We start from the raw sequence: 27,997 nt of genomic DNA on the forward strand, positions 1-27,997 counted from the left end.
AGAAGAGTGAGAACGAAAGCCACCTTCGACTGTTCTCGCTGGAATGTCTGTGGCTGTAAAGAGAAGTGCATCGAGCAACGGCTCAAGAATGCTCTGTAATGATCGGGGTCACCTGCATAACCCTCCGGGGTGGGTAGACGCGGCTCTCGTGGGGAACTTGCCTCTAAGGAAATAGACTGTGCGGGCGGTTTGGGCGGCACAGTGGGTGTTCTGGGTAGTTGTGAGCTCGGACACCTGCGTTACAAGAGCTTGGACCACCGACCCCTGTGTTGGCGATGCCCTCCTCTTGCTGGTCCATCCTCACAATGCTGATTGCTGATCAGACCTATCAGTGACCACGCCCACAGACAGTTCACAAGACGAGAGAGAGACAGCGGATTCATGAACCGTGGCAGAACTTAACGTAACTGAATTAATATTACTACCAAATCATCTGTTTAGTACTTTCAGAATATAACAACAAAATATGCAATAAATATGATGTATAATTTTCTATTACATTTAGTACTTATTGTCTATTAAATCTTCAGAAAGGATATTTTTTGTGGCCTCAGAATAATAACCCTTTCTTAGCTCTTAGCTATGATCGATTCGTTAAAGTGACAATTTATAGTCATTTAACTCAACAGAATTGTAACAACTATGACTTATGAGTTTAATGTCTCGGGGAATAATTAACTCAAAAGGGATTTAATATTCAATATTCATGAATTTATGAATATAATTTGCTAGTCGTTCAGTATTAAAATTTTCCGATAGGGAAAATTGTTTAATTAAATACAAGTAACCCTTTACGGAATTGCTTGAAATTATCCTACTAAGTTTGTCCTGCAAATTAGTTATAGACTTTTCAAATCAATTCTCAATAAGGGATTACTGCTTTACGAGCGCATAAGAAACATTAACTTTACTGATCAGGACAAGTTCAATATTTCAAATGGTCATACAGTTTACTTTACTAACATAGTAGCATAAGCAGTTAGGTAACGTTAGATCGCAAGTTTCATTGACTTTGTGTATGTGGGAGAACAACAGACTCAACTCATAAAATGTCTTTTGGAGGTTTAATAAACACAGACTAAAAATAACACTACGATTCACACAGAAAGTACACACTAAATATGCATCAAGAGAGTAGAAATATAGATAGTAACGAAAGAATACATAAAAGAGAATAATGAATAGACTGAAATTAGAGAGAGATAAAAGAGAGAGAGAGAGATGGGACAAAGAATTAGGGATAAGAAGCAGCTTTCCTTCAGTTCATCAAATACAACCTTCACAGAGTTAACTTGTCCCAACGGGAAAATAACACACCCTCTTAACAGCAGTTTGAATTTGGAAGATAATACTTGCTCTAGTTGTGGCTTCTCGCGTGTGTGCGTGTGTTCCGAGTTCAAATGCCCTGCGTGTCCGGCGGTTCTTTCCGAGGTCGAGAGGGAGCGGCTGGTTGCTTTCTAGAGACGCTCCGTGTCCTCCTTCTGAAGAATGCCCTTGGGGCTAGTAAGTTGATGACTCAGTAGGGAAGCGAGGAGAAAAGGATTGTTGAAGATCGGATTGTAGAAGAGAAGATTTTTGGAAGAGCTGAGGCCTGCTTGGCCCATAGTGTGGTGGGCCTCGGTTTCTGGTCCCACACAGCACATGGCTCTGTGTCTGGAGCCCCTCCCTGCTGGTTCAGCCAGCGAGAGAAGGGAGAAGGCCAGAGTTTTTTTTAGAAGAAGAGAGTAGGAGGGCATCCGAGCGCCTCCTTTTAAGGTCTGGGCGTAGTCCCACCCTCCAGGGTTAGACTTAACCAATGAGATTGTTGGGATTTCCAGGCGGGAAATTCCTCAGCAGATTTTATGGCTCTTTATTCCAAAACTTGAATCAGTGGGTCTCTGACCATTCATATTCTAATTAATGCAACAAACACACACTGCATTTTCTGAATAAGTGATATACATGGAAGTGTAAGTCGTGAAGTGAGCATTAATTTGATAGGAGACATGACATATATGAGGTTATCTGAACTAGTAATTTGTTAAGACAAAGACAAAAAGATGCAAAATACCATACAGAATAAACATTTTACAGGACAGTTATGTGTTTACATATAATGTCCTGGGGTGCATGTTCATTTATAGATGGTTTGTCTATAATTTGAGGTAAAAGCGTGTGTCTTACAACTTTTAACTCTCTGTGTATTGAACTTTTCATGTGGCCAAATTCTTTTGGGCCGTAAAACTTCTTATCAGATGGTTTCCAGGGTAACAGAGAATCTTTCTCTGTTGTGTTGGGGGAAGGTCTGGTACTAAGCACAAAGCATTCAAAACATATTTGTTAAATGTAACTGGCGATTGTGTGTTTGATTCGCCTAAGTCGCTACAGAATCAACATAATTTATTTGATTAAAACATAACTATTCTACATAATCATACACACAAGCACACATACAAGAACACATAGAATGGAAAGTGAAAGTGGATTGAAAACCAATAATTCTATCATCAAGCATGCATAACACTATACAACAGTGGCGCAACTAGACATCACAGAGTTTGTTTAATCGGCCCATTCGTTAAGCAGTGCATGTTAGAGCACAAGCCATGAAGCCCACGGAATTGCCTGTAGACCTCCGAGACAGGATTGAATGGAGGCACAGATCTGGGGAAGAATACAGAAATATTGCAGCATTGAAGGTCCCGGAGAGTACAGTAGCCTTCATCATCCATAAATGGAAGAAGTTTGGAACCACCAGGACTCTTCCTAGAGCTGGCTAGCCAGCCAAACTGGGCAATCAGGGGAGAAGGACCTTAGTCAGGGAGGTGACCAAGAACCCGATGGTCACTCTGACAGAGTTCCAGCATTTCTCTGTGGAGAGGAGAACCTTCTAAAAGAACAACCATCTCTGCAGCACTCCACCAATCAGGTCTGTATGGCAGAGTGTCCAGACAGCACATGACAGCCTGCCTGGAGTTTGCCAAATGGTACCTGAAGGACTCTCAGACCATGAGAAACAAAATTATCTGGTCCGATGAAACAAAGATTGAACTCTTTGTCATGTCTGGCGGAAACCAGTCTCCGCTCCTCACCTGGCCAATACCATCCCTACAGTGGAGCATGGTGGTGGCAGCATCATGCTGTGGGGATGTTTTTCAGCGGCAGGAACTGGGAGACTAGTCAGGATTGAGAGAAAGATGAATGCAGCAATGTACAGAGACATCCTTGATGAAAACCTGCTCCAGAGTGCTCTGGACCTGGTGCGAAGGTTCATCATCCAACAGGACAATGCCCATTAGCACACAGCCAAGATAATAAAGGAGTGAGTCCCACTCCTTGAGTGGCCCAGCCGGAGCCCAGACTCAAACCCAATTAAACATCTCTGGAGAGATCGGAAAATGGCTGTGCACAACGCTCCCCATCCAACATGATGGAGCTTGAGAGGTCCTACAAAGAAAAATGGAAGAAACTGCACAAAAACAGGTGTGCCAAGCTTGTAGCCTCATACCCAAAAAGACTTGAGGCTGTAATTGACGCCAAAGGTGCTTCAACAAAGTATTGAGCAAAGGGTGTGAAACTGAATTAAATTGCATCAATTCACAGAAATTAAATTTGGCCAAATGAAACATTAAGATGTGATCAGTCACTTGACTGGTTGACTGATTGACTGGTTGACCGATTGTTCTCAAACAAACTTCTTTCACATTGTCATTATTGGGTTTTGTTTGTAGAATTGTAGAAACAAGGCTGTAACAAAACAAAATTGCGAAAAAGTGAAGCGCTGTGAATTCTTTCCGAATTCACTGTATATATGTATTGATCAATTTAATGCATCATAGCTTAAACAAACTCCATGACTTTCTTTATTGGTATTAACAAAAGCATTAAATGTATACTTTAACCCGTTATTACTGTTAATACCAATCAAGTAAGTCATGGAGTTTTTTTTAGCTATGATGCATTAAATTGATCAATAGTGACAGTAAAAACATTTATATTGTAATAAGTGATTTCTATATCTAATAAACGCTGTTCTCTCTATTCATCAAAGAATCCTGGAAAAATGCATCAGGGTTTCCACAAAAATATTAAGCAGCACAATTGTTTCCAGCATTTAAAATAAAAGAACATGTTTCTTGAGCACCAAATTTCTGACAAATCTTGTGACACTTATTATTTTTTATAAATTTGAATAATATTTCACAATAGTACAGATTTTACTGTATTTTGAACAAGTAAATGCAGACTTGGTGAGAATCAGAGATTTCTTTCAAATATATAAAACAAATTCCTATTTTCTAATTTTTAATAAGAAAATTCTTATTTTCTTAATCAAAATTAAGTCTATTTACTTGCATGAGTTTTTTTATATACATAATAATAAATGACATTATGGAAATATATGACATTAAAGATGTTAAATTGTGTTGCAAATTCTATTTTATGTTGTGTTGTTCAAATAATCGCAACTTCCACAATGATGCATAATCTCAAGTTTCTATGACAAATCAAAACTTTGTGTTGCAGCCCCTGAAGACCCGCCACAAAACGTAGTTTTAAGGAACATCACATCTAAATCTCTTCTTCTATCTTGGGACCCACCAAAGATCATCACAGGACGTTTCAGTTACGTCATCCAGCTCCACAGCTCTGAAGGTAACACTTGCTGACACCCTATGAACATCAAACCGATTTCTTTACCATTAATACTGTACTATCAGACAAACGCCACACTGGCAGGAAAAGCCCTCAACCCAAACCCGCTAGCCACACATGCATTTACCATACATGCTTCAGACTACTTAATTCAAATCACATCCTCTCATTGTTTGTATGTTAATGTGTCACATGTATATGTGTATTTCAGGGATTATTAGTGAGAACAGTACAATCGATCAAGCGTTTATTTACTCTGAACTGACTCCATACACACAATATTACATCTATGTGATGGCCAAATCAGCGGGGGCCACAGGACCGGCAGCACTGGTCAACATTACAACTCTAGCAGAAGGTAAAAACGCACACACACACACACACACACACATTTAATATATGAGGGCTTACCAGGACATCAGACTTGCATTTACCCGAATCTAAACCGCTATGAGGGAATATTTGGCAAAATAACTTTCGTTTATTTAAGTAAACAAGAGATTTTTTTCATGTTTAATTTTGATTTCCAGTTTAGTATGTCCCCATATTTTCCTAAAGGGAGGTTTAATCAGATTTTTTTAATCAGATAGGAAGACTTGGATTCCCATCCTAAACATGGACAAAGTTTCAAACATTAAGTTAGATGTTTAAAGGAGTATTTCTGTGTCAAAAATACTCCTTCCGGTTTCTCACAAGTTTCGGAGAGTTTTTTTCGAGTATGGGTCCGCCTGACGTCGACAGAGTGGAAGGTCCTTGTATGGGCCGTACGGGCTCTTCTCCCGGTAGGGCGCGCGCGTGTGACTAGAGCGAGAGAGGAAATGCACCCCATAAACACTCTCTCAGGTGCAGATCCAGTCGTCCGTGCAACACTTCTGTCACGCCGCGCTCCACTTTATTGCTATGGGTGACGCCAAGCGACTACAACGCGTCCGCATAGCATTCCGGAAAGGCAGCGCTGCATTTGGACGGATTTGAACGCAGAAATGACGGGAAGCGGTCATGTCGCAAAAGTAGATCTCCACAGTCACTGTTGTCACGGGAATTCACGAAATCAACAAGAAGTGTGTTTTCGACAGAGCGGTCCCAGCGATAAAGCTTTACGGTCCTGCTTTAGAAGCAGGCAGTGAGTAAAACTGCTTCAAATGTCTATGTTGTTGGCTATCGTCGCGTAAGTAAACATCAGTAAACAACACGATCGTGTAACGTTACAGTTAATTTATCAATGGAGCATGCGATCTATGGTGTGTGTTTAAATGCATTTATTTAGCTGACCAATATAGGTGTCAGTTTGTTTATTGTAAAACCACCCAAACACAAACCTAGGCTAGGGGACGTTCTCACAAAGCGTGCTTCTTCATTCAAATGTGCTAACGTTACACCATTGTTTTTTTTATACACTATCTGACGTGCAAAACCGTTTTGCTTGCTATTGCTAAGGTTTAGTCGCATACAATAGTCCATAAACCAAATCATGTCATCATATACCACGAGTAAAAAAACGCAAATGTTGACAGGCCACTAAATACAGTATATACACTCTAAAAAATGCTGGGTTAAAAACAACCCAAGTTGGGTTGAAAATGCACCGACCCAACAATTGGGTTGTTTTAACCCAATGGGTGAGTTGTTCTTACCCAGCAATTGGGTTGTCTTAAGCAACATTTAACCCAACCACTGGGTTAAAACAACTCAACCATTGGGTTAAAACAACTCAATTGTTGGGTCGGTGCATTTTCAACCCAACTTGGGTTGTTTTTAACCCAGCATTTTTTTGAGTGTACCACAGAGACGGACGTCCTGCTGTTGCTGTTTCTCCTGTTCAATTTATTTCATCCTCCGGATCTGATTCTGGATCATATCTGTATTAGTTGAATCTGATTGATAGCCATGGTTTATTTAGGGTAACATTTCTTTTCCACGCTTGACGCTCTCGTGCAGTAGCTGCGCGCTCGTCATTCTTTAGCTCCGCCCACATGATACGCCTCCAGTTGCTCGTTTTTTTCCGGAAAGACCCGGTACAGCCTATCTTTCTTTTATAAATATAATAAAACTAAAGACTTTTCGGAGATATGAAGGATGCAATAGTACTCTATAGGTACTCAGGATTACCGGTGCAAGGTACTGGAGATTGACTGAAACTGAGTGTTTCACCCCCCCTTTAAACAACGTGCCTTAGACATGTATATGATAACTGCGTCATGCTGAAACTAGCAAAAAAACACTTGTGTCGCACCTGTCGTCACATTGCATTGGCTGCATGATAGGACCCTGTCTTTCATTGTTTTTTATTTGTCACTGCTGATGTTTTAAACCTTAAGAAATTATTTCATGTTATATAAAGAGAACCTTATTGAACAAAGCATATACTTTAAAACAGATTTTGTTCAATAACAACTGAAACCCACATTCCCTGTGTGAAAATGTTTCCTATTTTAATAGATTTAAAAAAAATAATAATTGTAATAATATCACTTTGGTCAAGTAAATGCAGCCATGGTCAGCATAAAATACTTTTTTCAAAAGCATTAAAAAAATTCATATCAACCCCATACGTTTCAGTGGTAATCAAAATTAAGTCTATGCAATACCTGGCTGAACTAGATTTAGCTGTACTGACTGTAACTTAAAGAAGCATTAAATAATTTTAGATTCCGCTAATGTGGAATTGTTTTTTTTCTCTCCACATTTTCTTACTGCATGACCCAGCTACACTTTAGCTGTGATTCATGGATAATTGCCACCAAATTCATCTGAATTCATGTATTTTCCATTACAGTGGAGAATTAATGGTTCCTTCAGTTGTGACATTCAGGTTTGATGATCACTTGGCCTCCATTATGATTGATTGTTGGTATCGTGTTATCAAACAGTGCTTGTGTATGCTTGATGGATACATATTGGGAGCCATGTTGACCAAAGCAATTCCATTTTTGACTCATCTGTATGAAGATTGGAGAACATACTTTCAAAAGGCTCAGGGAATATTTACTGCAATATCATGTTTACGACTTCTGTAAGTGTTCAGACTTGGGGGTCAAAATAAGTGAGAGTTATAAATTAGGTTTATATTTAGCTGGTCTGGTTGTAATTAAGTCTGCCTGAAATCAGCTATCTCTAATTATACCTTTAATTGGGTTAATTTAGCCGGAGGAAATGACTTTTTCATACAGAGCCAGTTGGTGCTGCATAACTGAATGCTCATTAAATGCATGGAAAAACAAGAAAGGTTATTTGTTCACTTAGGGTTGCTTTTATCTAAAATTAGATTTTGGTTGAAGGCCTCAAAGCATCCAATGCCGAAAATGCAGCCCTTTTATCACACTTTTTCTTAGCAATGAATCAGGGAAATGGGGAAATGTATGAGCAGTTCCTTGTAATTTGTAATTTTTTTGAAAGATATTAACACTTTTATTCAGCAAGGAAACATTACATTGCTCAGAAATGACAGTAAAGGCATTTATAATGTTGCAGGAGATTTCGTTTTTTTTTTTAAAAAAGGCTTTAAAAGAATCTTGAAAAAAATTATCACAGTTTTCACAAAAATATTAAGCAGCACAATTGTTTCTTAAGGATCATGTGACACTGAAAACTGGAGTAATGGTGCTAAAATTCAGCTTTGACTTCCCAGAAATAAATTACATGTGAAAATATATTCATATAATAATATATTCCATAAATGAATGTTCTTCAGGGTTTACACTTTTTTTTATTATAAATACATTTATATGACTTTTGTAGTCACATGTTATTAAGGAATGTTTTTTTTCTTTTGCTCTTAATTTTTTTAAAATAATTATAATAATTTTAAGTCATCTTGCGACCCCCTTGGAACTTTGCTGAGGACCCTTAGTTGAGTTTACGGCGGAGGGTGTTTAATAATAACTGTATGTGTGCATCCATTTCCATGTTAGCCCCGAGTGCTGTGTCTCATCTGACAGCAGAGGCTGTGGATTCCACGTCGGTTCGTCTGTCCTGGAGATCCCCAAACCAACCAAACGGCTTGATAACCCACTATCGAATTCTAGTGCTGTACCATAGTACACTTGTACAGGACATCACCCTAAGAGGACAGGTAAAACAATAAATTACACAAGCATGCACACACTCACTGTATTTTGTTTAGCTTCACTGATTGTATGTTGTTGTTACAGAACGCTGTGTCTCAACCACTTCGTCGCAATGCAAGATCACTTGACATCACCACAGAATCTGGATTCACCTTACATGGAACATTTCTCACTTTGGGTCGTGGTTTTACCAACACCGACTCAGAACTGACCTCTGAATTTCCTCTGACCCCAAGCACCCCCCACACGCCTCCACCCTGGCTCACAGTCACCCACGACAGAACCGATGCATCTGTTCAGGCTGAGACTGAGGCCGTAACTGAGGACCCTTTGACTGAACATATGCCTCTCACTCTAGGCACTGACCAACCAACATTGGTTAACTTAAGCCCCTCCCAGCCCCGTCGCTTCACTAGGGCAGTGGCCACAGACTACACCCAGGAGCAGACGAACCTTCCAACAAGAGCTGCCACTACCATTGGAATAGAAGGTAAATAACTCCTCCCCTGACTCTGTCCACTATGACCTAACTCACATTTCAATATTTTTGCGATTTGGAAGCACAATTATAATATAACAACTCATAATGAGGTATTTATACTTTACATAATATGTGTAATATAAGTGAAATAAATCAACTTTTTAATAATATTCTAATTATATGACCAGCACCTGTGTATATATATATATATATATATATATATATATATATATATATATATATATATATATATATATACATATACATATATACAGGTGCTGGTCATATAATTAGAATATCATCAAAAAGTTGATTTATTTCACTAATTCCATTCAAAAAGTGAAACTTGTATATTATATTCATTCATTACACACAGATATATTTCAAATGTTTTGATCTTTTAATTTTGATGATTATAACTGACAACTAAGGAAAATCCCAAATTTAGTATCTCAGCAAATTAAAATATTACTTAAGACCAATTCAAAGAAAGGATTTTTAGAAATCTTGGCTAACTGAAAAGTATGAACATGTACAGCACTCAATACTTAGTTGGGACTCTTTTTACCTGAATTACTGCAGCAATGCGGCGTGGCATGGAGTCGATCAGTCTGTGGCACTGCTCAGGTGTTATGAGAGCCCAGATTGCTCTGATCGTGGCCTTTAGCTCTTCTGCATTGTCGGGTCTGGCAAATCGCACTTACATCTTCAATACCGCAAAGATTTTCTATGGGCTTAAGGTCAGGCAAGTTTGCTGGCCAATTAAGAACAGGGATACCATGGTCCTTAAAACGGGTACTGGTTGCTTTGGCACCGTGTACAGGTGCCAAGTCCTGTTGGAAAATTAAATCTGCATCTCCATAAAGTTGTTTAGCAGCAGGAGGCTTTAAAACTACGGCTGCATTGACCTTGAACATCAGAAAGCACAGTGGACCAACACCAGCAGATGACATGGCACCCCAAACCATCACTGACTGTTGAAACTTTACACTGGACCTCAAGCAACCTGGATTGTGTGCCTCTCCTCTCTTCCTCCAGACTCTGGGACCCTGATTTCCAAAGGAAATGCAAACTTTACTTTTATCAGAGAAAATAACTTTGGACCACTCAGCAGCAGTCCAGTCCTTTTTGTCTTTAGCTCAGGTGAGACACTTCTGATGCTATCTGTTCAAGAGTGGCTTGACACAAGGAATATGACAGCTGAAACACATGTCTTGCATACGTCTCTGTGCATAGCGGTTCTTACGTCTGTGCATAGCGGTCCTTACGTCTGTGCATAGTGGTTCTTGCTGCACTCTTTGTTATTCTCCCTCACATTTTTGAATGGGTTCTGTTTCACAAACCTCTACTGGGGTTTGGTTATCCCTATTTCTTGTACACTTTTTTCTACCACATCTTTTCCTTCCCTTCTCCTCTCTATTAATGTGCTTGGGCACAGAGCTCTATGAACAGCCAGCCTTTTTTCAATGCACTTTTTTGTCTTGCCCTCCTTGTGCAAGGTGTCAATGGTCATCTTTTGGACAACTGTCAAGTCAGAAGTCTTCCCCATGATTGTTTGGCTAAAACTAGACTGATGCTGCGTCCCAATTCGCCTACTTATACTACGTCCTAAAAGTATGTACTCTTTTTGTGAAGAAAAGGTATATACTTTTGAGTGTGTAGCAGAAAAGTATGCAAGCTTCGGGACATACTACTTCGCCATCTTTAACGGACTCTGTCGCTTAGTTACGTGCATCCCGTCACCGTTTATCTGCCCTGTCAATCATCGTCAGATTCGTCACAGTTCAAATCCTCCACATTCAGTTGAATCTCCTACCGTATCGGAGAGAAATGTAGCCACTCGTTGATCTTCCATGTGTGGGTCTTTGTGGGTCAGAGACTCTCCTCATGTGTTTGCATTTTAAATATAATGATGCATTTAAAAGTTAATGGCCAAACGTGTCATTAAAAACGTTCACAATGCTGCAGGTGAAATATAATGTGGACAACACTAAATAAATATATTTTTGATGGGTAAAATATTGATAGTTGGTCACGCAAACCCCTTTATCTAAACTTCTCTACTTAACCGCCGAACTCTCACATCCGCCATGTTTGTAGTTTTTTAACGCTTTTTATCCGCGTTTGTAGTTCTAATCGAATCCTCGTCCAACTCGCAATGGGTTGTGGGCAATATCAGCCGTTAGAGTGCCCATCGATCCATACTACGAATTTGGACCGGAAATAGTAAACCATCCGGGAATCTTTGGAATACTCTTTTCAACATACTTCGATTTGGGACATACTAATTCTATTTTCGATTACTATTTAGGATGGATAGTATGCGAATTGGGACGCAGGGTGAGAGACCATTTCAAGGCCTTTGCAGGTGTTTTAAGTTAATTAGCTGATTAGAGTGTGGCACCAGGAACCTTTTCATAATATTCTATTCTTTGGGATTTTCCTTAGTAGTCAATTATAATCATCAAAATTAAAAGAAATAAACATTTGAAATATATCACTGTAATGAATTAACATAATATACAAGTTTCACTTTTTGAATAGAATTAGTGAAATAAATCAACTTTTTGATGATTCTAATTATATGACAAGCAGCACCTGTATATACAATGCCACTGTTACCATGAAAATAGGTATCGGATTGTTATATAAATGTAAATGTGTTGAAAATCAAAGGGGTCATATAATAGTACATGCACTTTTACAAGTTGATTGTATGGAAATGTGTGTTGGCAGTGCCTGTACACAACCATCTTATAATAATAAAAAAAAATCCACCCAGTGTTTTTTTTATATGTTTTATGTTTTCCCCTGTCTCAAATCAAGCCATTCGGCCGTCACACGGTCAGACGCCCCTCCCACAATTGTTTATTGACAAGCAGCATTTCAGCACAGACCCGCCCTGAGGGAGCTGTCATCATAGTACGCCATTGTTGATACGCTGGAGCAGAATGGCGTCTAAGCGATTGTGGTGTTCTGTTCTTGGGTGTAATAACGAACACAGCAGTCATTCTGATGTTCCTAAATCCGAACCGCTAAAGACACAGTGGCTGAGTTTTGTTTTCGATGGGAATATTCCCCCTGATCAACATCAATGCTTTTATGTTTGTGCGAACTGCAAAGCATTTCTCACCAGACTGCTTTATAAACGAAGGTCAGAATAAAGCAGGTTTGGCTAAGAACTATACGTGTTCCCTGCTGCACCTCCAGAAGAAGTGAGTGTAGACTAAAATACTTGCATGCTTCACGATGAATGCGAGTAAAGTTTATAGGGTAAGTTAACTTACATTACATACAAGCCTACATTTACCAAAAACAAGTTTTTATTGGCATTAGCTGTAACATCAATGTCAATGTACTTACGTATACATCAGTAAACACACAGCATTCATATCTCACTAATCTAACGTTGCCCTGCCAGTACAAAAATAAATAAAAGTGACTTTACGTTAACCAACCATTTAGAAACCTTAATTGTCGAATTTCATTGGGGCTGTCATCTTGTTCCGGGTCCGACTCCGGTTCAAATTCATACAGTTGCACAGATGTGTCCTCAGAGACTTCCATTACCATTCTTTCCCCTCCACTGTTATCAAGGCAACACTCCACGTGCATTGTGTCAAACCGCCCCACAGAACAGATGGGCGTGGTGAGCAAAGCTCATTAGCATTAAAGAGACATGCATTGAAATGGCTTGCTGAAACCAGAGCTGTTTAGATTTGACCAGGTAAAATTCTTACAACACTAATGAGAATTTTTTTAATTAAAGTATATTACAAAATTTTCATTTAGACACTGAAGAATCATATTAACTTGTACAAAAATGCATTATATGACCCGTTTAAAGAAACAATAAAAAAATTATGGGCATTGAAAAGGTGGGCATTCAGTGTTGCGCTCTGTTATTTGTATATTCCTGATTGGTTGCATCTGTGTTCTGTTCTGTTCTGTGATTCGATTGACAGTTCTACCAGCCACCGAGGAGACAGCAGACCTGTCATCTAATAACATCATGTATGTGGTTAGAAGACTTAGTCCTTTCACAGAGTACATGTTTAGTGTGTCGGCAAAAAACATTATTGGAGAAGGACCTTCTGCACAAGTTACAGTCAAAACAACTGAACAGGGTAAAATAACCTCAGACCTCTGAGTAGAATTACAGTACTTATGATATACTACCACTGTATAAAGTAACCCCAGTGTTTTTCCACAGTGCCAAGCTCGGTTCAGAATGTGTCCTATCAGAATCTTACCTCCACCTCTATCCGTGTTACCTGGGTGCCACCCCTCAACCCCAACGGCAAGATAACGCACTACGCTGTGTATGCACAAAATCTCCTTACAAACCAGAAATTAATACAGATGTCAAACATCACCACTGCAGTGCTCACAGGTACAACACTAACATACACTGCTGCTCAAATGTTTGGAATTAATAAATTAGTTTGGCCAGGACAGATTAAATTGACTAAACTTGACAACAAAGACGTTTATCCTGCTACAAAAGATTTCTGTTTCAAATTGAATTTTTTATTCAACTAAGAATCCTGAAAAAAGTAGCACAACCATTTTCAACAATTAAAAGGAATAAATGTTTCTTGAGTAGCAAATCCTAAATCTGAATGATTTGTAAAGGATCACGTGACACTGAAGACTGGAGTAATGATGCTGAAAATTTAGCTTTGCAATTACAGGAATAAATTGGAATTTTATATGTATTCAAATAGAATAGAATAGTTATTAAAAAATGTAATATTTCACAGTATTCCTGTTTTTACTGTATATTGGTCAAATAAATGCAGCAAAAGAGATATTCAGACATTTCTAAGTGTGACCCAAGTGTTTAAATAGTTTTTGGGGCCACTGTAAGACAGTATTTATGATCATATCCACAGGTCTGGACAAGCACAGCAGTTATAAGGTGTGTGTGGCGGCGTCTACAGCCGTGGGGGAAAGCCCCCTGACCGATGAAGACTACATCTTTGTTGTGACACTAGAGGATGGTATTGAGCTAATTATTTTTCATACACATGCAGAAGTGCTTTTACACACACGTGAGATATTTCAGTATGCCTCTGTCTGTCCTTTAGAGCCGGATTCACCACCACGGGATCTGGTCGTAGTGAAAAACACCTCCTCCACTGCTACTCTCTTCTGGTCTCCTCCAGAAAAGCCCAACGGCATCATACGCCTGTATGAGGTCTCCTACACCAACGGCACATACAGCAACACAGTCAACAGCACATCACTCAGCGCCACACTGCGCTACCTGAAGCCTTACACACACTACAATGTGACTGTCCGTGCATTTACGCTGCATGGACACGGGAACCAAATTTCTGATACTCTACAGATGTTGTCAGGGGAGGATGGTGAGTCATTGTGTGTGTTCATATTTAATTGGAAAACCAGAAGAAACATAAAACTTTAATGTCATCCTGAAACCCCATACTCTTTCCCCCTTCAGAAGGTTCCTACAATTCCTACAAAGGGTCATCTACACACAGCGATTCAATCTTAAGTCACTGTTTTGTTTGTTTTCTAGTAGACGTTTTTTCTACTCCAACTCTTTCAGGCATTGAAACGTGAACTTTAGTGTTGGTATGACAGTTGCTATTCGCTCATTGCATCTCTGCTCAGTTTGTTTGAGGGTGAATGTAAATTACCAACTCTCATTAATGAAGATTAATGACTTTCGCTACGTTGTCACAGCAAGTTTGACGGGTATTTGACGGGTATGCTATTATGTACATTGCTATTCAAAAGTTTGGTGGCAGTAAGATTTTTTTTTAATTAAAGAAATTAATACTTTTATTCAGCAAGAATACATAAAGCCCCGGTTTCACAAACAGCGCTTAGATTAAGGCAGGATTATGCTTTAGTTAAATTAGGGCTTTTATAAATGTGTCTTAAAAAAAGAAATACTGGTGTGCATCTTGAGACAAAAAAATGGCATTGACATATTTTAAGATATGTCAGTGCAAGTTGTTTTCAGTTAAAACAGCTCAAAAATGCATTTTAGCATGGGACTTGCTTAAACCTTGTCTATGAAACCGGAGATTAACTGATGAGAAGTGAGAGTATAGACATTTATAATGTTACAAAAGATTTTTATTTCAATAAATGCTGTTCTTTTGAATTTTCAGTTCATCAAAGAATTCTAAAAAAAGTGTAAGTTTTCACAAAAATGTGAAGCAGCACAACTGTTAATAATAGTAAGAAATGTTTCTTGAGCATTAAATCAGCATATTATAATTTTTTTTCACATACATATATGATTTCTGAAGGATCATGTGACACTGAAGACAGTAGTAATGATGCTAAAAATTCAGTTTAGTCATCACAGGAATAAATACAATGTTTAAATGTATTTAAACAGAAATCAGTTATTTCAAATTGTAATAATATTTCAAAATATTACTGATATATTACATTGTCTTGGTGACCTATAGAGAAACATGAATGCACCTTTATTCATAAAAGCCCACTTCCTAGCTCACCTGCTCTAACATATACAGGTGATCACACTTCAATTCTGACTCCCATCGTTGTTCAAGCCTATTCCTCCTCCTCCTTTCCATCATTTTCTATCCCTTTCTTCTTCCCATAGTTTCCTGTCAGCTTTATACTGTTCCTATTGTTAATTAAAATCTCAAAAACACCATAAAAAATTACGAATCAAGAGCCTTTACTAAATAAACTGCTCAAAAAAGCCCACGTCATCTTGGATCTGTGGCATATCGGTTTAGCATGTTTCAATGCAGGAAATGCAGGTTCCAATCTATCTACTGTCTCAAAAAATACATTTAGTTAACAAAAAAGCCCAATTGTAAGAGGTTCTAGGTTTGTAGGCCGAATAATATTTTAGACACAAGATGGCCAGCAAATTTATTTATCTGCTTTATAATATTTGTCCTAATGTGCAGTTTGATTGTTTATTGCAGTTCCTGGCAGCCCACCTTATGATTTGACCTATGAGAGCATCGGATCCAGCGAGGTGAACGTGTCATGGGTGCCCCCGCGTCTCTCAAACGGCATCATCTTGTTCTACAACGTGGAATACTGGAACGCCACGCACAGTCTGAACCAAACCACACATGTGCCTTATGCTGTCCTGTCCAACCTGCGAAAGTATGCGCGCTACCGCATCAGCGTGCAGGCTGCCACACAGGTCGGCATGGGCAACCACACGAGCGAAATCCTGAACATCACCACACTGGAGGACGGTGAGTGTTTGCTTTTAACCAAAAGACCCTGTGGTGTTTAATTAAGATTTTTTCGTTTTTAGTGTCAGTCATCAAGGTGAATGTGTCTGGTTCTGGCGAAAGATACAGAGTATCAGGGTCACATGTACTGTAAACATTTCTCCTTTTCACAGCTTTTCGGTGGTGTGCGTGCAGGAAATTTTATTATTTTTAACTATTTTTATTTCTCCCAAAGGACTTTGGCACTCTGGGAGTGTTATGGATACATTTTGTCTTTTAAAGCATGTTTAATCTTTCTACCTCAGGAGTCAGAGGAACATCCCAAAAATGTTTGTTTCTGTTTGGTTGGTTAGTTGTTCCATTATAAGTTTTCAGGATGGACATGCTGATTTTGCACATGGATTGGGCGACATTCTTTTACATTTACTAACCCCAATCACTATCATGTTTGAGATTAAACCCCTTTTCCACAGTTTTGTGTCTATAATAGCTGTTTTTCCTAAACGGCAGTACCCAGTTCCCCTCCAAAATTCCTAATTGCCAGGAAATTGTCAGATACTGAAGTAGAGTTGTCCTGGAAACCTCCCATGGAGGCCAACTCTGACATTTTATACTACATAGTGAGAGTGTGGTAAGTCCAGATGATTTAAAATCAGTTTTTACCATAGGCCAGACTGTAGTCATACAAGATTGAAACTTACATGTATGTTTGTTTGTTTGTTAGGAATCTGAGCTCTGAATTTGTCGCGAATGTGACTGGAACATCAGTGGTGGTGAGTGTGGAGGGGCTGGGCCAGTATAATGCCTCCGTCAGCAGCTGGACTCGACTCGGAGACGGAGGGTTACTGATTCACATCACTTTCAGTACTATAGAATCAGGTGAGCACAAACACATTCTGCTCCAAACAACATAGACAACAATTTTCGATATCATAAACATACAGTAATTCTAATGTGAAGACTGTTCTAACCAAAATGTGCTGCCTAAGACCCTATATACCTTATTATGCCCAAAATCTAAGTGGAGATGAGGGAAATAGATTTAAATGTAAAAGTTTGGGGTCAGTAAGATTTTTTAAAAAGAAATTAACACTTTTAAATCAGCAAGGATAAATTAAACTGATTAGAAATAACAGTAAATATTTTTTAAGGTAACACTTTATTTTACAACTCCAGGGAATTTTTAAGTTTATCTTGATCGTTATACCTTTGTGAGTACAGTCTATACAAAAAAAAAAAAAAACGAACCGGATAGGTCCTTGCAACACGTATTACAGTTAATGCCCAGAGCCCCCACTCAGCTAAAACGGCAGTTATGGGGGCATAAACGTAAAGGGTGTCTTTGTGCCTCTTAACAGACACAAAATGCAATTAAAATGTCTGTTCAACATGAACAGGGCCCTTACATGACAACAAAATGCGTTTATCCACTTAGCCATTGTTTAAATTCACCTGTTTTAGACAGCTAGCTGTATCTCACGCTGAAGTCCCATGGAAACTCTGTTGTAGCCGGAAAAAAGGCAAATAATCCAGTTGGGAAGAGCATCATGTGTATGAAGTTTATTTTTCTATAGACTGTACTCACAAAGATATAATGATCAAGATAAACTTAAAAATGCGCCGGAGTTGTCCTTTAACTATTAACTAGTTGCTTATTAGCATGCATATTACTAAGCATATTACATTTATTAAGATATTGGCTGTTTATTAGAACTTAAGCACATATATTAATGCCTTATTCTGCATAACCTTATTCTACATCTCTTAATCCTACCCAATACCTAAACTTAAATAATACAAAAACTACATTACTAACTATTAATAAGCAGTAAATTGGGTCTCCGGAAAAAAATGGTGTTTGGGGGGGGTAAAATGTGTGTTATTTTGGCAAGGTTGCCTGCTAAAATTCGCACTCATGGGTCTATATATCACATAATAGTCCCTTCAACCCGCGAGGGGTTGTGAGCTCTGTTGACATTTGACAATGCGTTGCTTTGTTGCTCTGATTGGTTGTGGGTCTATCCAATTGAGGTCTTTCCTGGTTCGGTTGAAACACGCCCCATAATCACAGCCCAATGGAGCAGTTTCAGACTCCTATTCTGACTAGAATTGAGTATGACCACGTCAAGCTAGTAGTTTTCCCCTTCATAAACCAATTTACACAGATGGATCTAAAATGGAGAACGTTGTGTCTGCAGCAGCAGTTTTTGGTCAAAATATTTTTAATATCCATATTCCAGACAAAAGCAAAAAAAATTACTGCTGAAGCTTGTGCATTGCTCCTGGATTTGGAACAAATAGAGAGATCACAACAACAAAACTTGTCTCCAAGCACTTGAATCTTTTAAGACTAATCATCCAATAATAGTTAAAATATTAGCAAAACTGAATTTATTTAATGAAAAATATTGATATATTATTTTCTGCTGGATTTCGGGTCAAATGGGATTATTTGCTTATATGGAAATAAATAAATAAACTTATATATATGTATGTATATGCAAATTATATTCAAATAGAAAATAAAATAGTTTTAAATAGTGATCAAATTATAAATAAAAAATTATAAAATAAAAATATTCTTATTTGTGAACTTATTTGAGAGACTTCTTTCAAAAATATTTAAAAATCTTACCGACCCCAAACTTTTGAACAGCAGTGTATATGCTGTACTAAAATATTGATAGAAAATAGAGCAACATTTATCTCAACTCAGTCAATTGTAAGTTTCAGTTAGAATGCTGCTCTAGAAGGTAGCTTAAGAATGAGAGTTCACTAGGTTAAAAAAGGAAAACACAATAACATTAAATAGCATTGCCCTAGTATTCATATTGTTAGAATTATTTTTCTGTGTTGCAGCCCCATCTGACCCTCCACAGAATGTACTACACACACTCCTTACGACCACTACAGTGCGTCTCAGCTGGAGTCCTCCAAATGAACCCAACGGCATCATCCAATACTACACTATCTACTACACAGACAATCATACAGAATATACACAGGTATATGCACTCACACCTTATGTGAACAAGCTATTAAACAGACTTTAATACAAGTCCTATAAGAAATTTTGTCGATCTGTAGCACTGGGTAGCTCCACCTACAGTTAAATCTAATTTAATACAGCTGTGGGGCAAATTAAAGGAAATGTATGTAAGGAATGTATCTTTAATTAATCATAAAATGGCCCTGATATGTCACTAGACATTAAGAAATCATGGTAATTTCAAATACTTATATCACTGACAACAGTAGTCCGGACAGGATAATGTCATTTAAAAGTTGTTGTTGCAGCCCTCAACTGATGTTGATGTTTTGGCCTGAAGCGCCACCTATCGACCAATCACGAAGACAGTAGTGTTTCAGCATCGGGGTTGCCAGATCTGCTCTAGTTACCACAGCTGCAGATCTACAAACGTTCCTGCTGATCCTGCAGCCTATCTGGCAACCTCGAGTCAGGTGGAGGGGGAGAAGGGATACACCGATCTAGAGTCATTTGAAAGTGATTGCAGTACCAGTTTTGGCCACAATCTTACATACACTTCCTTTAAATCTAAAGTTTGGGGTTGTTTTCTTAACATTTAGAAAGAAATATCTTATGTTCACCAGAATTGCATTTATTCAAAAATACAGTGAAAACGGCAATATTTTGAAATGTTCAGAGAATATTCAAAAGTAACATTTAGTTGACCCCAATCTCTCGAATAGCAGAATTTGTTCTGATGGGTTGTTATTGTGTGCTGTTGTGCAGCATTTTCACTTTCAGTTTCAATGTAGACAGAAAAAGTATTTGTCACTGGAAACTTATCGTACCTGGTTGGCGCACAGTGTATTCTAACCATAATATACTGTAGATATGAATTGTTTTAGATATACATTATTTACTTCTAAGGTTGATTTTCTTCTGTGGATCTCTTCACAAGATACAGAACATTTGGCTGGTATTACTATCGTGATTAGTTTGTGTGAATTAAGTTTTGGACAAGTACCATTAAATGGTATTCTTTTAAAAGTATGAAATACTTTAAAATAATCATGGTAATCATCAATACAAACCCAGCTTACAAAAATATGTTCTAAGAACATCTTGCTAATGTTCATATAAGTTATGAAAACTTTGGTTTTAATGAAAAATTCCATTTAATAATTTTGCAAACATTATGGCAATGTTACTTTTTAATGTTAATGTTCTCTGAACATTCTAAAACTAGTAGTAACATTTGTAAAAACTTTAGACAAGCGTCTAAAACCAAAATGTTTTGGGGAAAAAAGTTCCATGAAAAATGTATAAATAATGGTTTTGTTTTAACGTTTCACGTATCAACCTTAATTAGCAGTAGCATTACTAGCCCCGGCCTGTCAGGTATCGTAATACCAGTCTCGGCCATGGGAGGCGGTATGCGGGCAACATAACCACCAGCCAACCTGGTGTACTTGAACCTGATGTCAATCGTGTGGAAAGTACAGCCAACTACTTCATTTCAGTTCAGGGAAGAGAGTGGACGGATGACCGAAGCCCTTGGCCCCTTAAATGTATCTGATATGATAAAAATAGCTGTTTTTACATGACCGGAAAAAGCGGAAGTGCGGCCGGCGACTGTGTCCCGTCCCGTCATAATAAAAGTCCCGGTACTCGCGAGCCGTTTAGAATAGGCGCACTCTAGTGGACGAAAAGTTGCATAGTGCACCTTTGAAGTGCTCCACTCGTGTTTAATTAGGTTTAATTATCTGATTGCTCCACTTGTGTTTAATTAGGTTTAATTATCTGATGTGCTCCTCCCAAAATGTATTAATAAAACATCACTTTGAGAATTTTAAAAGGGGGCCTGTTATGCAAAATTCACTTTTACATGGTGTTTGAACATAAATGTGTGTCGGCAGTACGTGTACACAACCACCCTAAAATGTTAACTCTCCCCCCACCATTTTTTTTTAAGCCCCATAAATCATAAGCAGTACCTCAGAACAAGCCATTTGCAGATTGTAGCTTTTATGCCACCACATTGCTCAGCCCCGCCCACAACTGCTGACAGACTATGCCCTATTAGCATAGACCTCGCCCTGAGTGAGCTGTACACAGTCCGCCACATTCAAGTAAGAAATGTGTTCTTATTAAAGCTACTAAAGTTTATTCAGTCAAGAGCAGTCAGTGAGTTTCTGTTTTTCTTTTGTTATTTGATTCATATTAACATATATTGTAGTAGGTACTGTATATTACGCCGCTTTACTTTAATACACAGATCTAATATACACATGCGGTTTCTTTACTTGCTGTTTACGATCATGCTGTTACAGACATAACAAACTGTTTTTGTGAACTTTGTGTTTGTGACATAACCTTGAGTGTATCTGACAGTTTGCAAATGGAATTTTCAATAAGACGTGAAAGAGAACCATAATAAGAAGTTTCTGATTACTGATTATTATCTCTTCATCATGACATCTGTTAGTAAGTGGGATATATTAGGTAGCAAGTGAACGTTTTTTCCTTAAAGTTGATGTGTTAGAAGTAGGAAAAATGGGTAAGCGTAAGAATTTGAGCATGTTTGAAAAGGGCCAAATTGTGATGTCTAGATGACTGGGTCAGAGCATCTCCAAAACTGCAGTTCTTGTGGGGTGTTCCCGGTCTGCAGTGGTCAGTATCTATCAAAAGTGCTCCAAAGAAGGAACAGTGGTGAACCGGTGACAGGGTCATGGGTGGCCAAGGCTCATTGATGCACGTGGGGAGTGAAGGCTGTCCCTTGTGGTCCGATTCAACAGAAAAGATACTATAGCTCAGATTTTTAAGTACTGATAGACAGGTGTTGGAATGCACAGTGCATTTGTTGCGTATGGGGCTGCATAGTCAGGGTGCCCATGCTAACCTCTGTCCACCACAAGTGCCAAGCATCAGAACTGGACCACAAAGAGCACAACAACGAGTTTGAGGTGTTGATTTGGCCTCCGAATTCCCCAGATCCCAATCCAATCGAGCACCCGTGGGACATTAAAATTTCGATCTAAGTTATTCAACTAAATATCCAAATGAAATTAATTTATTACATCTTAATTAATTGTATAAAATATAATACTGATCTGCCAACATTGTTGCTACATGATAAATTAAAATAATCTGATACCATCACCATTTTATCCAGAACGACAATACAGCCAAATTAACACTGTGAAGCTACTTTAAAACAATCATCATTGTAAAAGTGCTATATAAATAAAGTTGACTTGACTTGACTTGACATGTGCTTAAAAAACAAGTCCAATTTATGGAAGACCCAACTCGCAACTTACAGGATCTGCTGTTAACATCTTGGTGCCAGACACCACAGCACACCTTCAAGGGTCTAGTGGAGTCCATGCCTCGATGGGTCAGGGCTGTTTTGGCAGCAAAATGGGGACCAACACAATATTAGAAAAGTGGTCATAATGCTCTGCCTGATTGGTGTAGCTTTAAAATGCATGCAGATTAAAAAAACTTTCATGATGATTAAGAAATGCAATGTCACGAGAGTGTGACCGCAATATAGATGATTGCCAAAAAGTAGCACATCTGTTTGGCTTTGATTGAGTATCCGAGGCGAGGCATGAGCTATAAAGGATCTGCACCCTTTCGGGGAAACCGGGGCTGAGAGCAGCAGCTCATTTATATTTAAAGTTACATGCATACTGGTGCATACATTCCTTCCACTTAAAATGGGCATTTACAACATAGTATAATAATGACCTGTGGGGTATTTTGAGCTGAAACTTCAGACACTTTTTGGGGACACCTGAGACTTATAATACATCTTGTAAAAGGGGGCATAATAGGTCCCTTTTAAAGACCAGATTGTTACTAGAAGAATGTTTGTTCATAACTTTGAAAGAACCTTGGCACAAGGTTCTGAGAATGTTCCCTGTCGGCTGGGATGCTATTATTATCTAATACCACCATTTGTACCATGAAACCAGCAGAGTACATTTTGTAAGGGTCCATAAGAGATTTTGTTTAATCTCCATACGTATAGCTAGATCAATTCAAAATCTCATATAAAATTACATTTTAAACTCGCAAAGAAATACTGATTCAGTCATGTGAATGAGCAGTTTCTCTTTCTCTCATTGTAGAGGGTTCCGGGCTCAGAGCAGTGGCTGGTGTTGTCTGATCTGATGGCAGGACAGGAGTACAGTGTATGGATGAGTTCCAGCACTTCTGTTGGTGATGGGGGAGTTTTCAGCCCCCGTCTAAACTTCACCACTTTAGAGGACGGTCAGTCTCCTCACACACTCAGGGAAGAAGCGCAGCTCTGCACCACTTTTCCAACTGATTACGCTCCCAAAAAAATCACACTGAAACTTGTACACGCACATACACACACACACACACACAGCACATATTCAGCACGTCTTGTGAAAGGAGACAACTTCCTCCAAGCTGCAAACTTGGGATTGTTGAGCCCTCACAACGAGACTGAGTGTGTCTGATCTCAAAGCCTTTTATTTGATGGTCTCCAGACTATCCCAGCTTGCATTTCCTCTCACAGGATTTGTTGAAAAATAGAAAATAGCACACGCTGTTTGTTTTTTTTCTGCAATGGCAAGTTTCTGGGTACATTATGTAATATGTTATATATTTGTCTTCAATAATATTGTATCTGAAACATCATAAAACTTCTGCTTCTCAGATGTTTGTCCTGAGATAAAGAGCCCAGTAATTTCAAGAGATGTCAACAATGTGCTCAGATTTGCCGAAATCTACTTTACTCAAAATTAACTCAAAAATGTATCATCAAATTTTCCAAATTTTTGCTTGTTGCTATACACATATATTATACTTGTATAGCTATATACTCTTACTCTATGATGATAGTTGTCTATTTTATACCCTATAATTAGAAAAAACATCTGAGTTTATCTGACTGAGAACTCCAAAAGGGCTCCTGAACTATGAAATAGCAACATTTGAGCACTAAAATGTTCCCCTGCGATACTTAGCAAGTGAATATGTTGATTTCATTGTCTATATGTCACGGGTTTGTGTACGAATCATAACAAATGGTTTTTGTGTGATTTTGGGAAAAATGGTGCAGAGGTGACCTTTTGAAATAGATAAAGGTTTTCTCCCCTGGTGTCTGAGATTTTGAAAGTGTTCTATATGAATAAATAATGCCATGGCCCATGTTTGGTTCTTTGTGTGTGATTGTGTTTGATTGGTTTGCAGTTACTGGACAATCACCCAGCTTCAGCAACTCAGTACAGCCTAAAGCAATATCTCGGACACAGAACGTGCTCCAAAAGGATTTTCCCACTAACACAACATGTCTGTCTTTCTCTGATTCTTTCTTCTTTCCTATATCTCTGATCTTGTACCTTGACCCTGAATTTTGCAGATGCTGCGCTGGAGATTATTTAACTTTTTTTTTTTTTTTACATTTCCTCAGACTTACAGATGTGTGTAATGTGAATGCTGAAAACTATGTGTATTTGTGTGTTATATGTGTGCTTATAAACAATATGAATATTTTATTCTCTGGGTTTAAGACACAAGTTTCTCATCACTGTTTTTAATCATTATACCATTGAGTGATTTGATGTTGCAGTGTGCTATTTATTTCGTATAGAAATACATTTCTATATTTCTATATATATACTGTGTATATATATATATATATATATATATATATATATATATATATACACACACACACATTAGCTTATTAACTGTCGTGTCATGTCTATTTATGTAAAATTAATATAATTAAAATGCATTTATTTAGTAATTTATTTATTATTATTGTTTTTTTTTCTTCTTCAGAAAATCGGTTTTAGGTATTTTATGAGTTTTTGTGCTTTGTGACAATTAAGCACATTCTCGTCCACAAAATTCTCATTACTGCAATTCAAAAATCACCATTAAATCATTAAATGAATCAATTAAATATTATTTTACAATTTAGGGTTAGTTCACCCAAAAATGAAATTTATTAATGACTCACCCTAATGTTGCTCCACACCCGTAAGACCTCCGTTCATCTTCAGAACACAGTTTAAGATATTTTATATTTAGCCCGAGAGCGTATCTAAGTGTATGCACACTATACTCTCCATGTCCAGAAAAGGAATAAAACATCATCAAAGTAGTCCATATGTGACATCAGTTAGTTAATTAGAATCTCTTGAAGCAATGAAAATACATTTTGGTCCAGAAATAACCAAAACTACGACTTTATTCAGCATTGTCTTCTCTTCCGCATTTGTTTTCAAACCTCAAATAAAGATTCAAATGGTTATGAATCAGCTTATTGATTCATGATTCGAATCGCCAATGTCACGTATCATGAATCAGTTCGCTGATTCATAAACGTTTGAATCTTTATTTGAGGTTTGAAAACAAATGCGGAAGAGAAGACAATGCTGAATAAAGTCGTAGATTTTGTTATTTCTGGACCAAAATGTATTTTCAATGCTTCAAGAGATTCTAATTAACTAACTGATGTCACATATGGACTACTTTGATGATGTTTTTATTCCCTTTCTGGACATCGTCGGTATAGTCTGCATACACTTAGATACGCTGTCGGACTAAATATAAAATATCTTAAACTGTGTTCCGAAGATGAACGAAGTTCTTACGGATGTGAAACGACATTAGGGTGAGTCATTAATGACATACACTTCATTTTTCATTGAACTAACCCTTTAAGTGATAATTAATTTATCATGTTTTTTTGCAGTAATGAGATTCTTTTCACATTTCAGTAGGCTACTAAGATTTGGAGAGGTAAATGTGCGTAGTCGTCATGACAAGTGTAAACAGTACTTTAATAGGCTTAATTTTTTTATGTAAAATAAAAAAAACTTTCTTTTGATTTTGAGGTGAAATATGTCCTAATATTGACAGATTTCATGAGATGAACCCTAATTTTGTCACAAAGACATGTTTCACTTTAGACTGGGGAGCAAAGCCTCATTCCATTATCTTGGTTACACATTGAAACAACAGCTTTTATTTGGACTGCAATGATTTGTTTCCCATTCTAAAGTGTAACTGTTGGCCATTCATCACATGTATTAATTGTATGTCTTCCACACCCTCCCCCTGCTGCAGTGCCGAGTGGTCCGGTCCACAACCTCACTGCTACGATCTATAGCTCTACGGCAGTAGTGATCAGCTGGGACCCTCCTCTGGAGCCCAACGGAAGAGTCTTCTACCAGCTGAGTTTGCAAGAAGCTGGGACGACCCACCCGTCCATCAACCGCACGGTCAACATCACCATCTCTAAGACGACCACAGACAACATCTACCTCTTCACCAAGCTCAGGAAGTATTTTCCCTACATCATAAAAGTCACCCCAGCAACCAGTGCAGGATCAGCTGTTAACCACACTGCAACCCTCAACCTTCGAACAGATGAAGATGGTGCTCATAATTTCATGAATTTCAAATGCATATGTACATAAAGCATGAGGGTTCATTCTTATCGATTGAAAACTCATGATTTTGTCTTTGTGTGTCTGTTTTCTGACAGTCCCAAGTTCTCCTCCATTGCCTGGAGCTAGTAGAAATCTCTCCAGCACCTCCATCCATGTGTCGTGGTTCCCCCCAGTGGAGTCCAATGGCGAAATTATAGATTACACTGTAGCTTTGCAGGCTCCTGGGGCCATCAACAGAACCTACACCTCTGAAACGCAACTAATTCTCTCAGAACTCACTCCATTTACTCCTTACAATCTCTCCATCGCTGCGGTTACTCGCATTGGTGTCGGCCCCTCCGTGATTATTCCACTACATACTGATGAAGCAGGTCAGAGACACATTTATTGCTTTTCTTTTAACTGATCTGTTAAAATGCAAATATTTAATTCTTGACTTTTAAATTTTGATATTTAAAACAGAAGATTTTAAATTCCTAATGTTTGATCTTTGAAAGTTTAAACTTTTGTTGAGCTTTAAATATTTAAGTTTTTCCTTTGAGATTTGTTTAATATTTGGAATTTTAAAATGAAAATTGAACCTGAAGCATGATGTTTGATCTTTAGAAATATAAACTTTTGTTTAACTTTAAAGGTTCAGTGTGTAAATTTTAGTGGCATCTAGCGGTGAGGTTGTGAATTGCAACCACTCACCCCTCCCTTTCGAAGCACATAGAGAAGCTGCAGTGGCCGACACAGGACAAAGATGTTGTCTGAGACAGCAGAGAGCTGAGCCAGCAGCCATATTACCCTGTAGCCCAAGACTGGTTTCCCACTGAAGCTAAACAGGGCTGAGCCTGGTGTTAGGGGTTAACAGCTTATGACCCAAGACCAGTAGTGAAGAAATCAAGACCAAGGGCCCAATTTTAACGATCTGAAACGCAAGTGTCAAAGCGCGAAACGCAAGTAACTTTGTGGGCGGGTCTCGGCGCTGTTTCTATTTTCCCGGCGGGATAAATGGCTCTTGCGCCCTGCGCAAATCTAAAATGGGTTGGTCTGAAGTAGCTTCATTATTCATAGGTGTGGTTTGGGCGTAACGTGAATAAACCAATCAGAGCGTCATCCAACATTCCCTTTAAAAGCAGGTGTGCAAGTTCCCTTATGGATTGCTATTACTATGGTGTATTTACCAGGCGCACGCCAGGAGCGGTTCACAGCCG

The 27,997-nt window shown here is 38.3% G+C and overlaps 1 protein-coding gene across 3 annotated transcripts in view; it reads left to right on the top strand.

The window, feature by feature from the left end:
* Positions 1-27,997, top strand: part of ptprq (protein tyrosine phosphatase receptor type Q) — a 110,515-nt gene that overhangs the window by 61,758 nt on the left and 20,760 nt on the right. For all 3 annotated transcript variants that reach the window (XM_067420003.1, XM_067420004.1, XM_067420005.1), the window contains exons 24-34: positions 4,507-4,635; positions 4,847-4,993; positions 8,547-8,707; positions 8,787-9,192; positions 13,149-13,310; positions 13,397-13,576; positions 14,079-14,186; positions 14,274-14,555; positions 16,128-16,409; positions 26,473-26,784; positions 26,894-27,169. In XM_067420003.1, coding sequence (XP_067276104.1) covers positions 4,507-4,635; positions 4,847-4,993; positions 8,547-8,707; positions 8,787-9,192; positions 13,149-13,310; positions 13,397-13,576; positions 14,079-14,186; positions 14,274-14,555; positions 16,128-16,409; positions 26,473-26,784; positions 26,894-27,169 — 2,445 coding nt within the window. The remainder of the gene's footprint in view (positions 1-4,506; positions 4,636-4,846; positions 4,994-8,546; positions 8,708-8,786; positions 9,193-13,148; positions 13,311-13,396; positions 13,577-14,078; positions 14,187-14,273; positions 14,556-16,127; positions 16,410-26,472; positions 26,785-26,893; positions 27,170-27,997) is intronic.

Source organism: Pseudorasbora parva, chromosome 16 (assembly GCF_024679245.1).
Source record: "Pseudorasbora parva isolate DD20220531a chromosome 16, ASM2467924v1, whole genome shotgun sequence".
Lineage (NCBI taxonomy): Eukaryota > Metazoa > Chordata > Actinopteri > Cypriniformes > Gobionidae > Pseudorasbora > Pseudorasbora parva.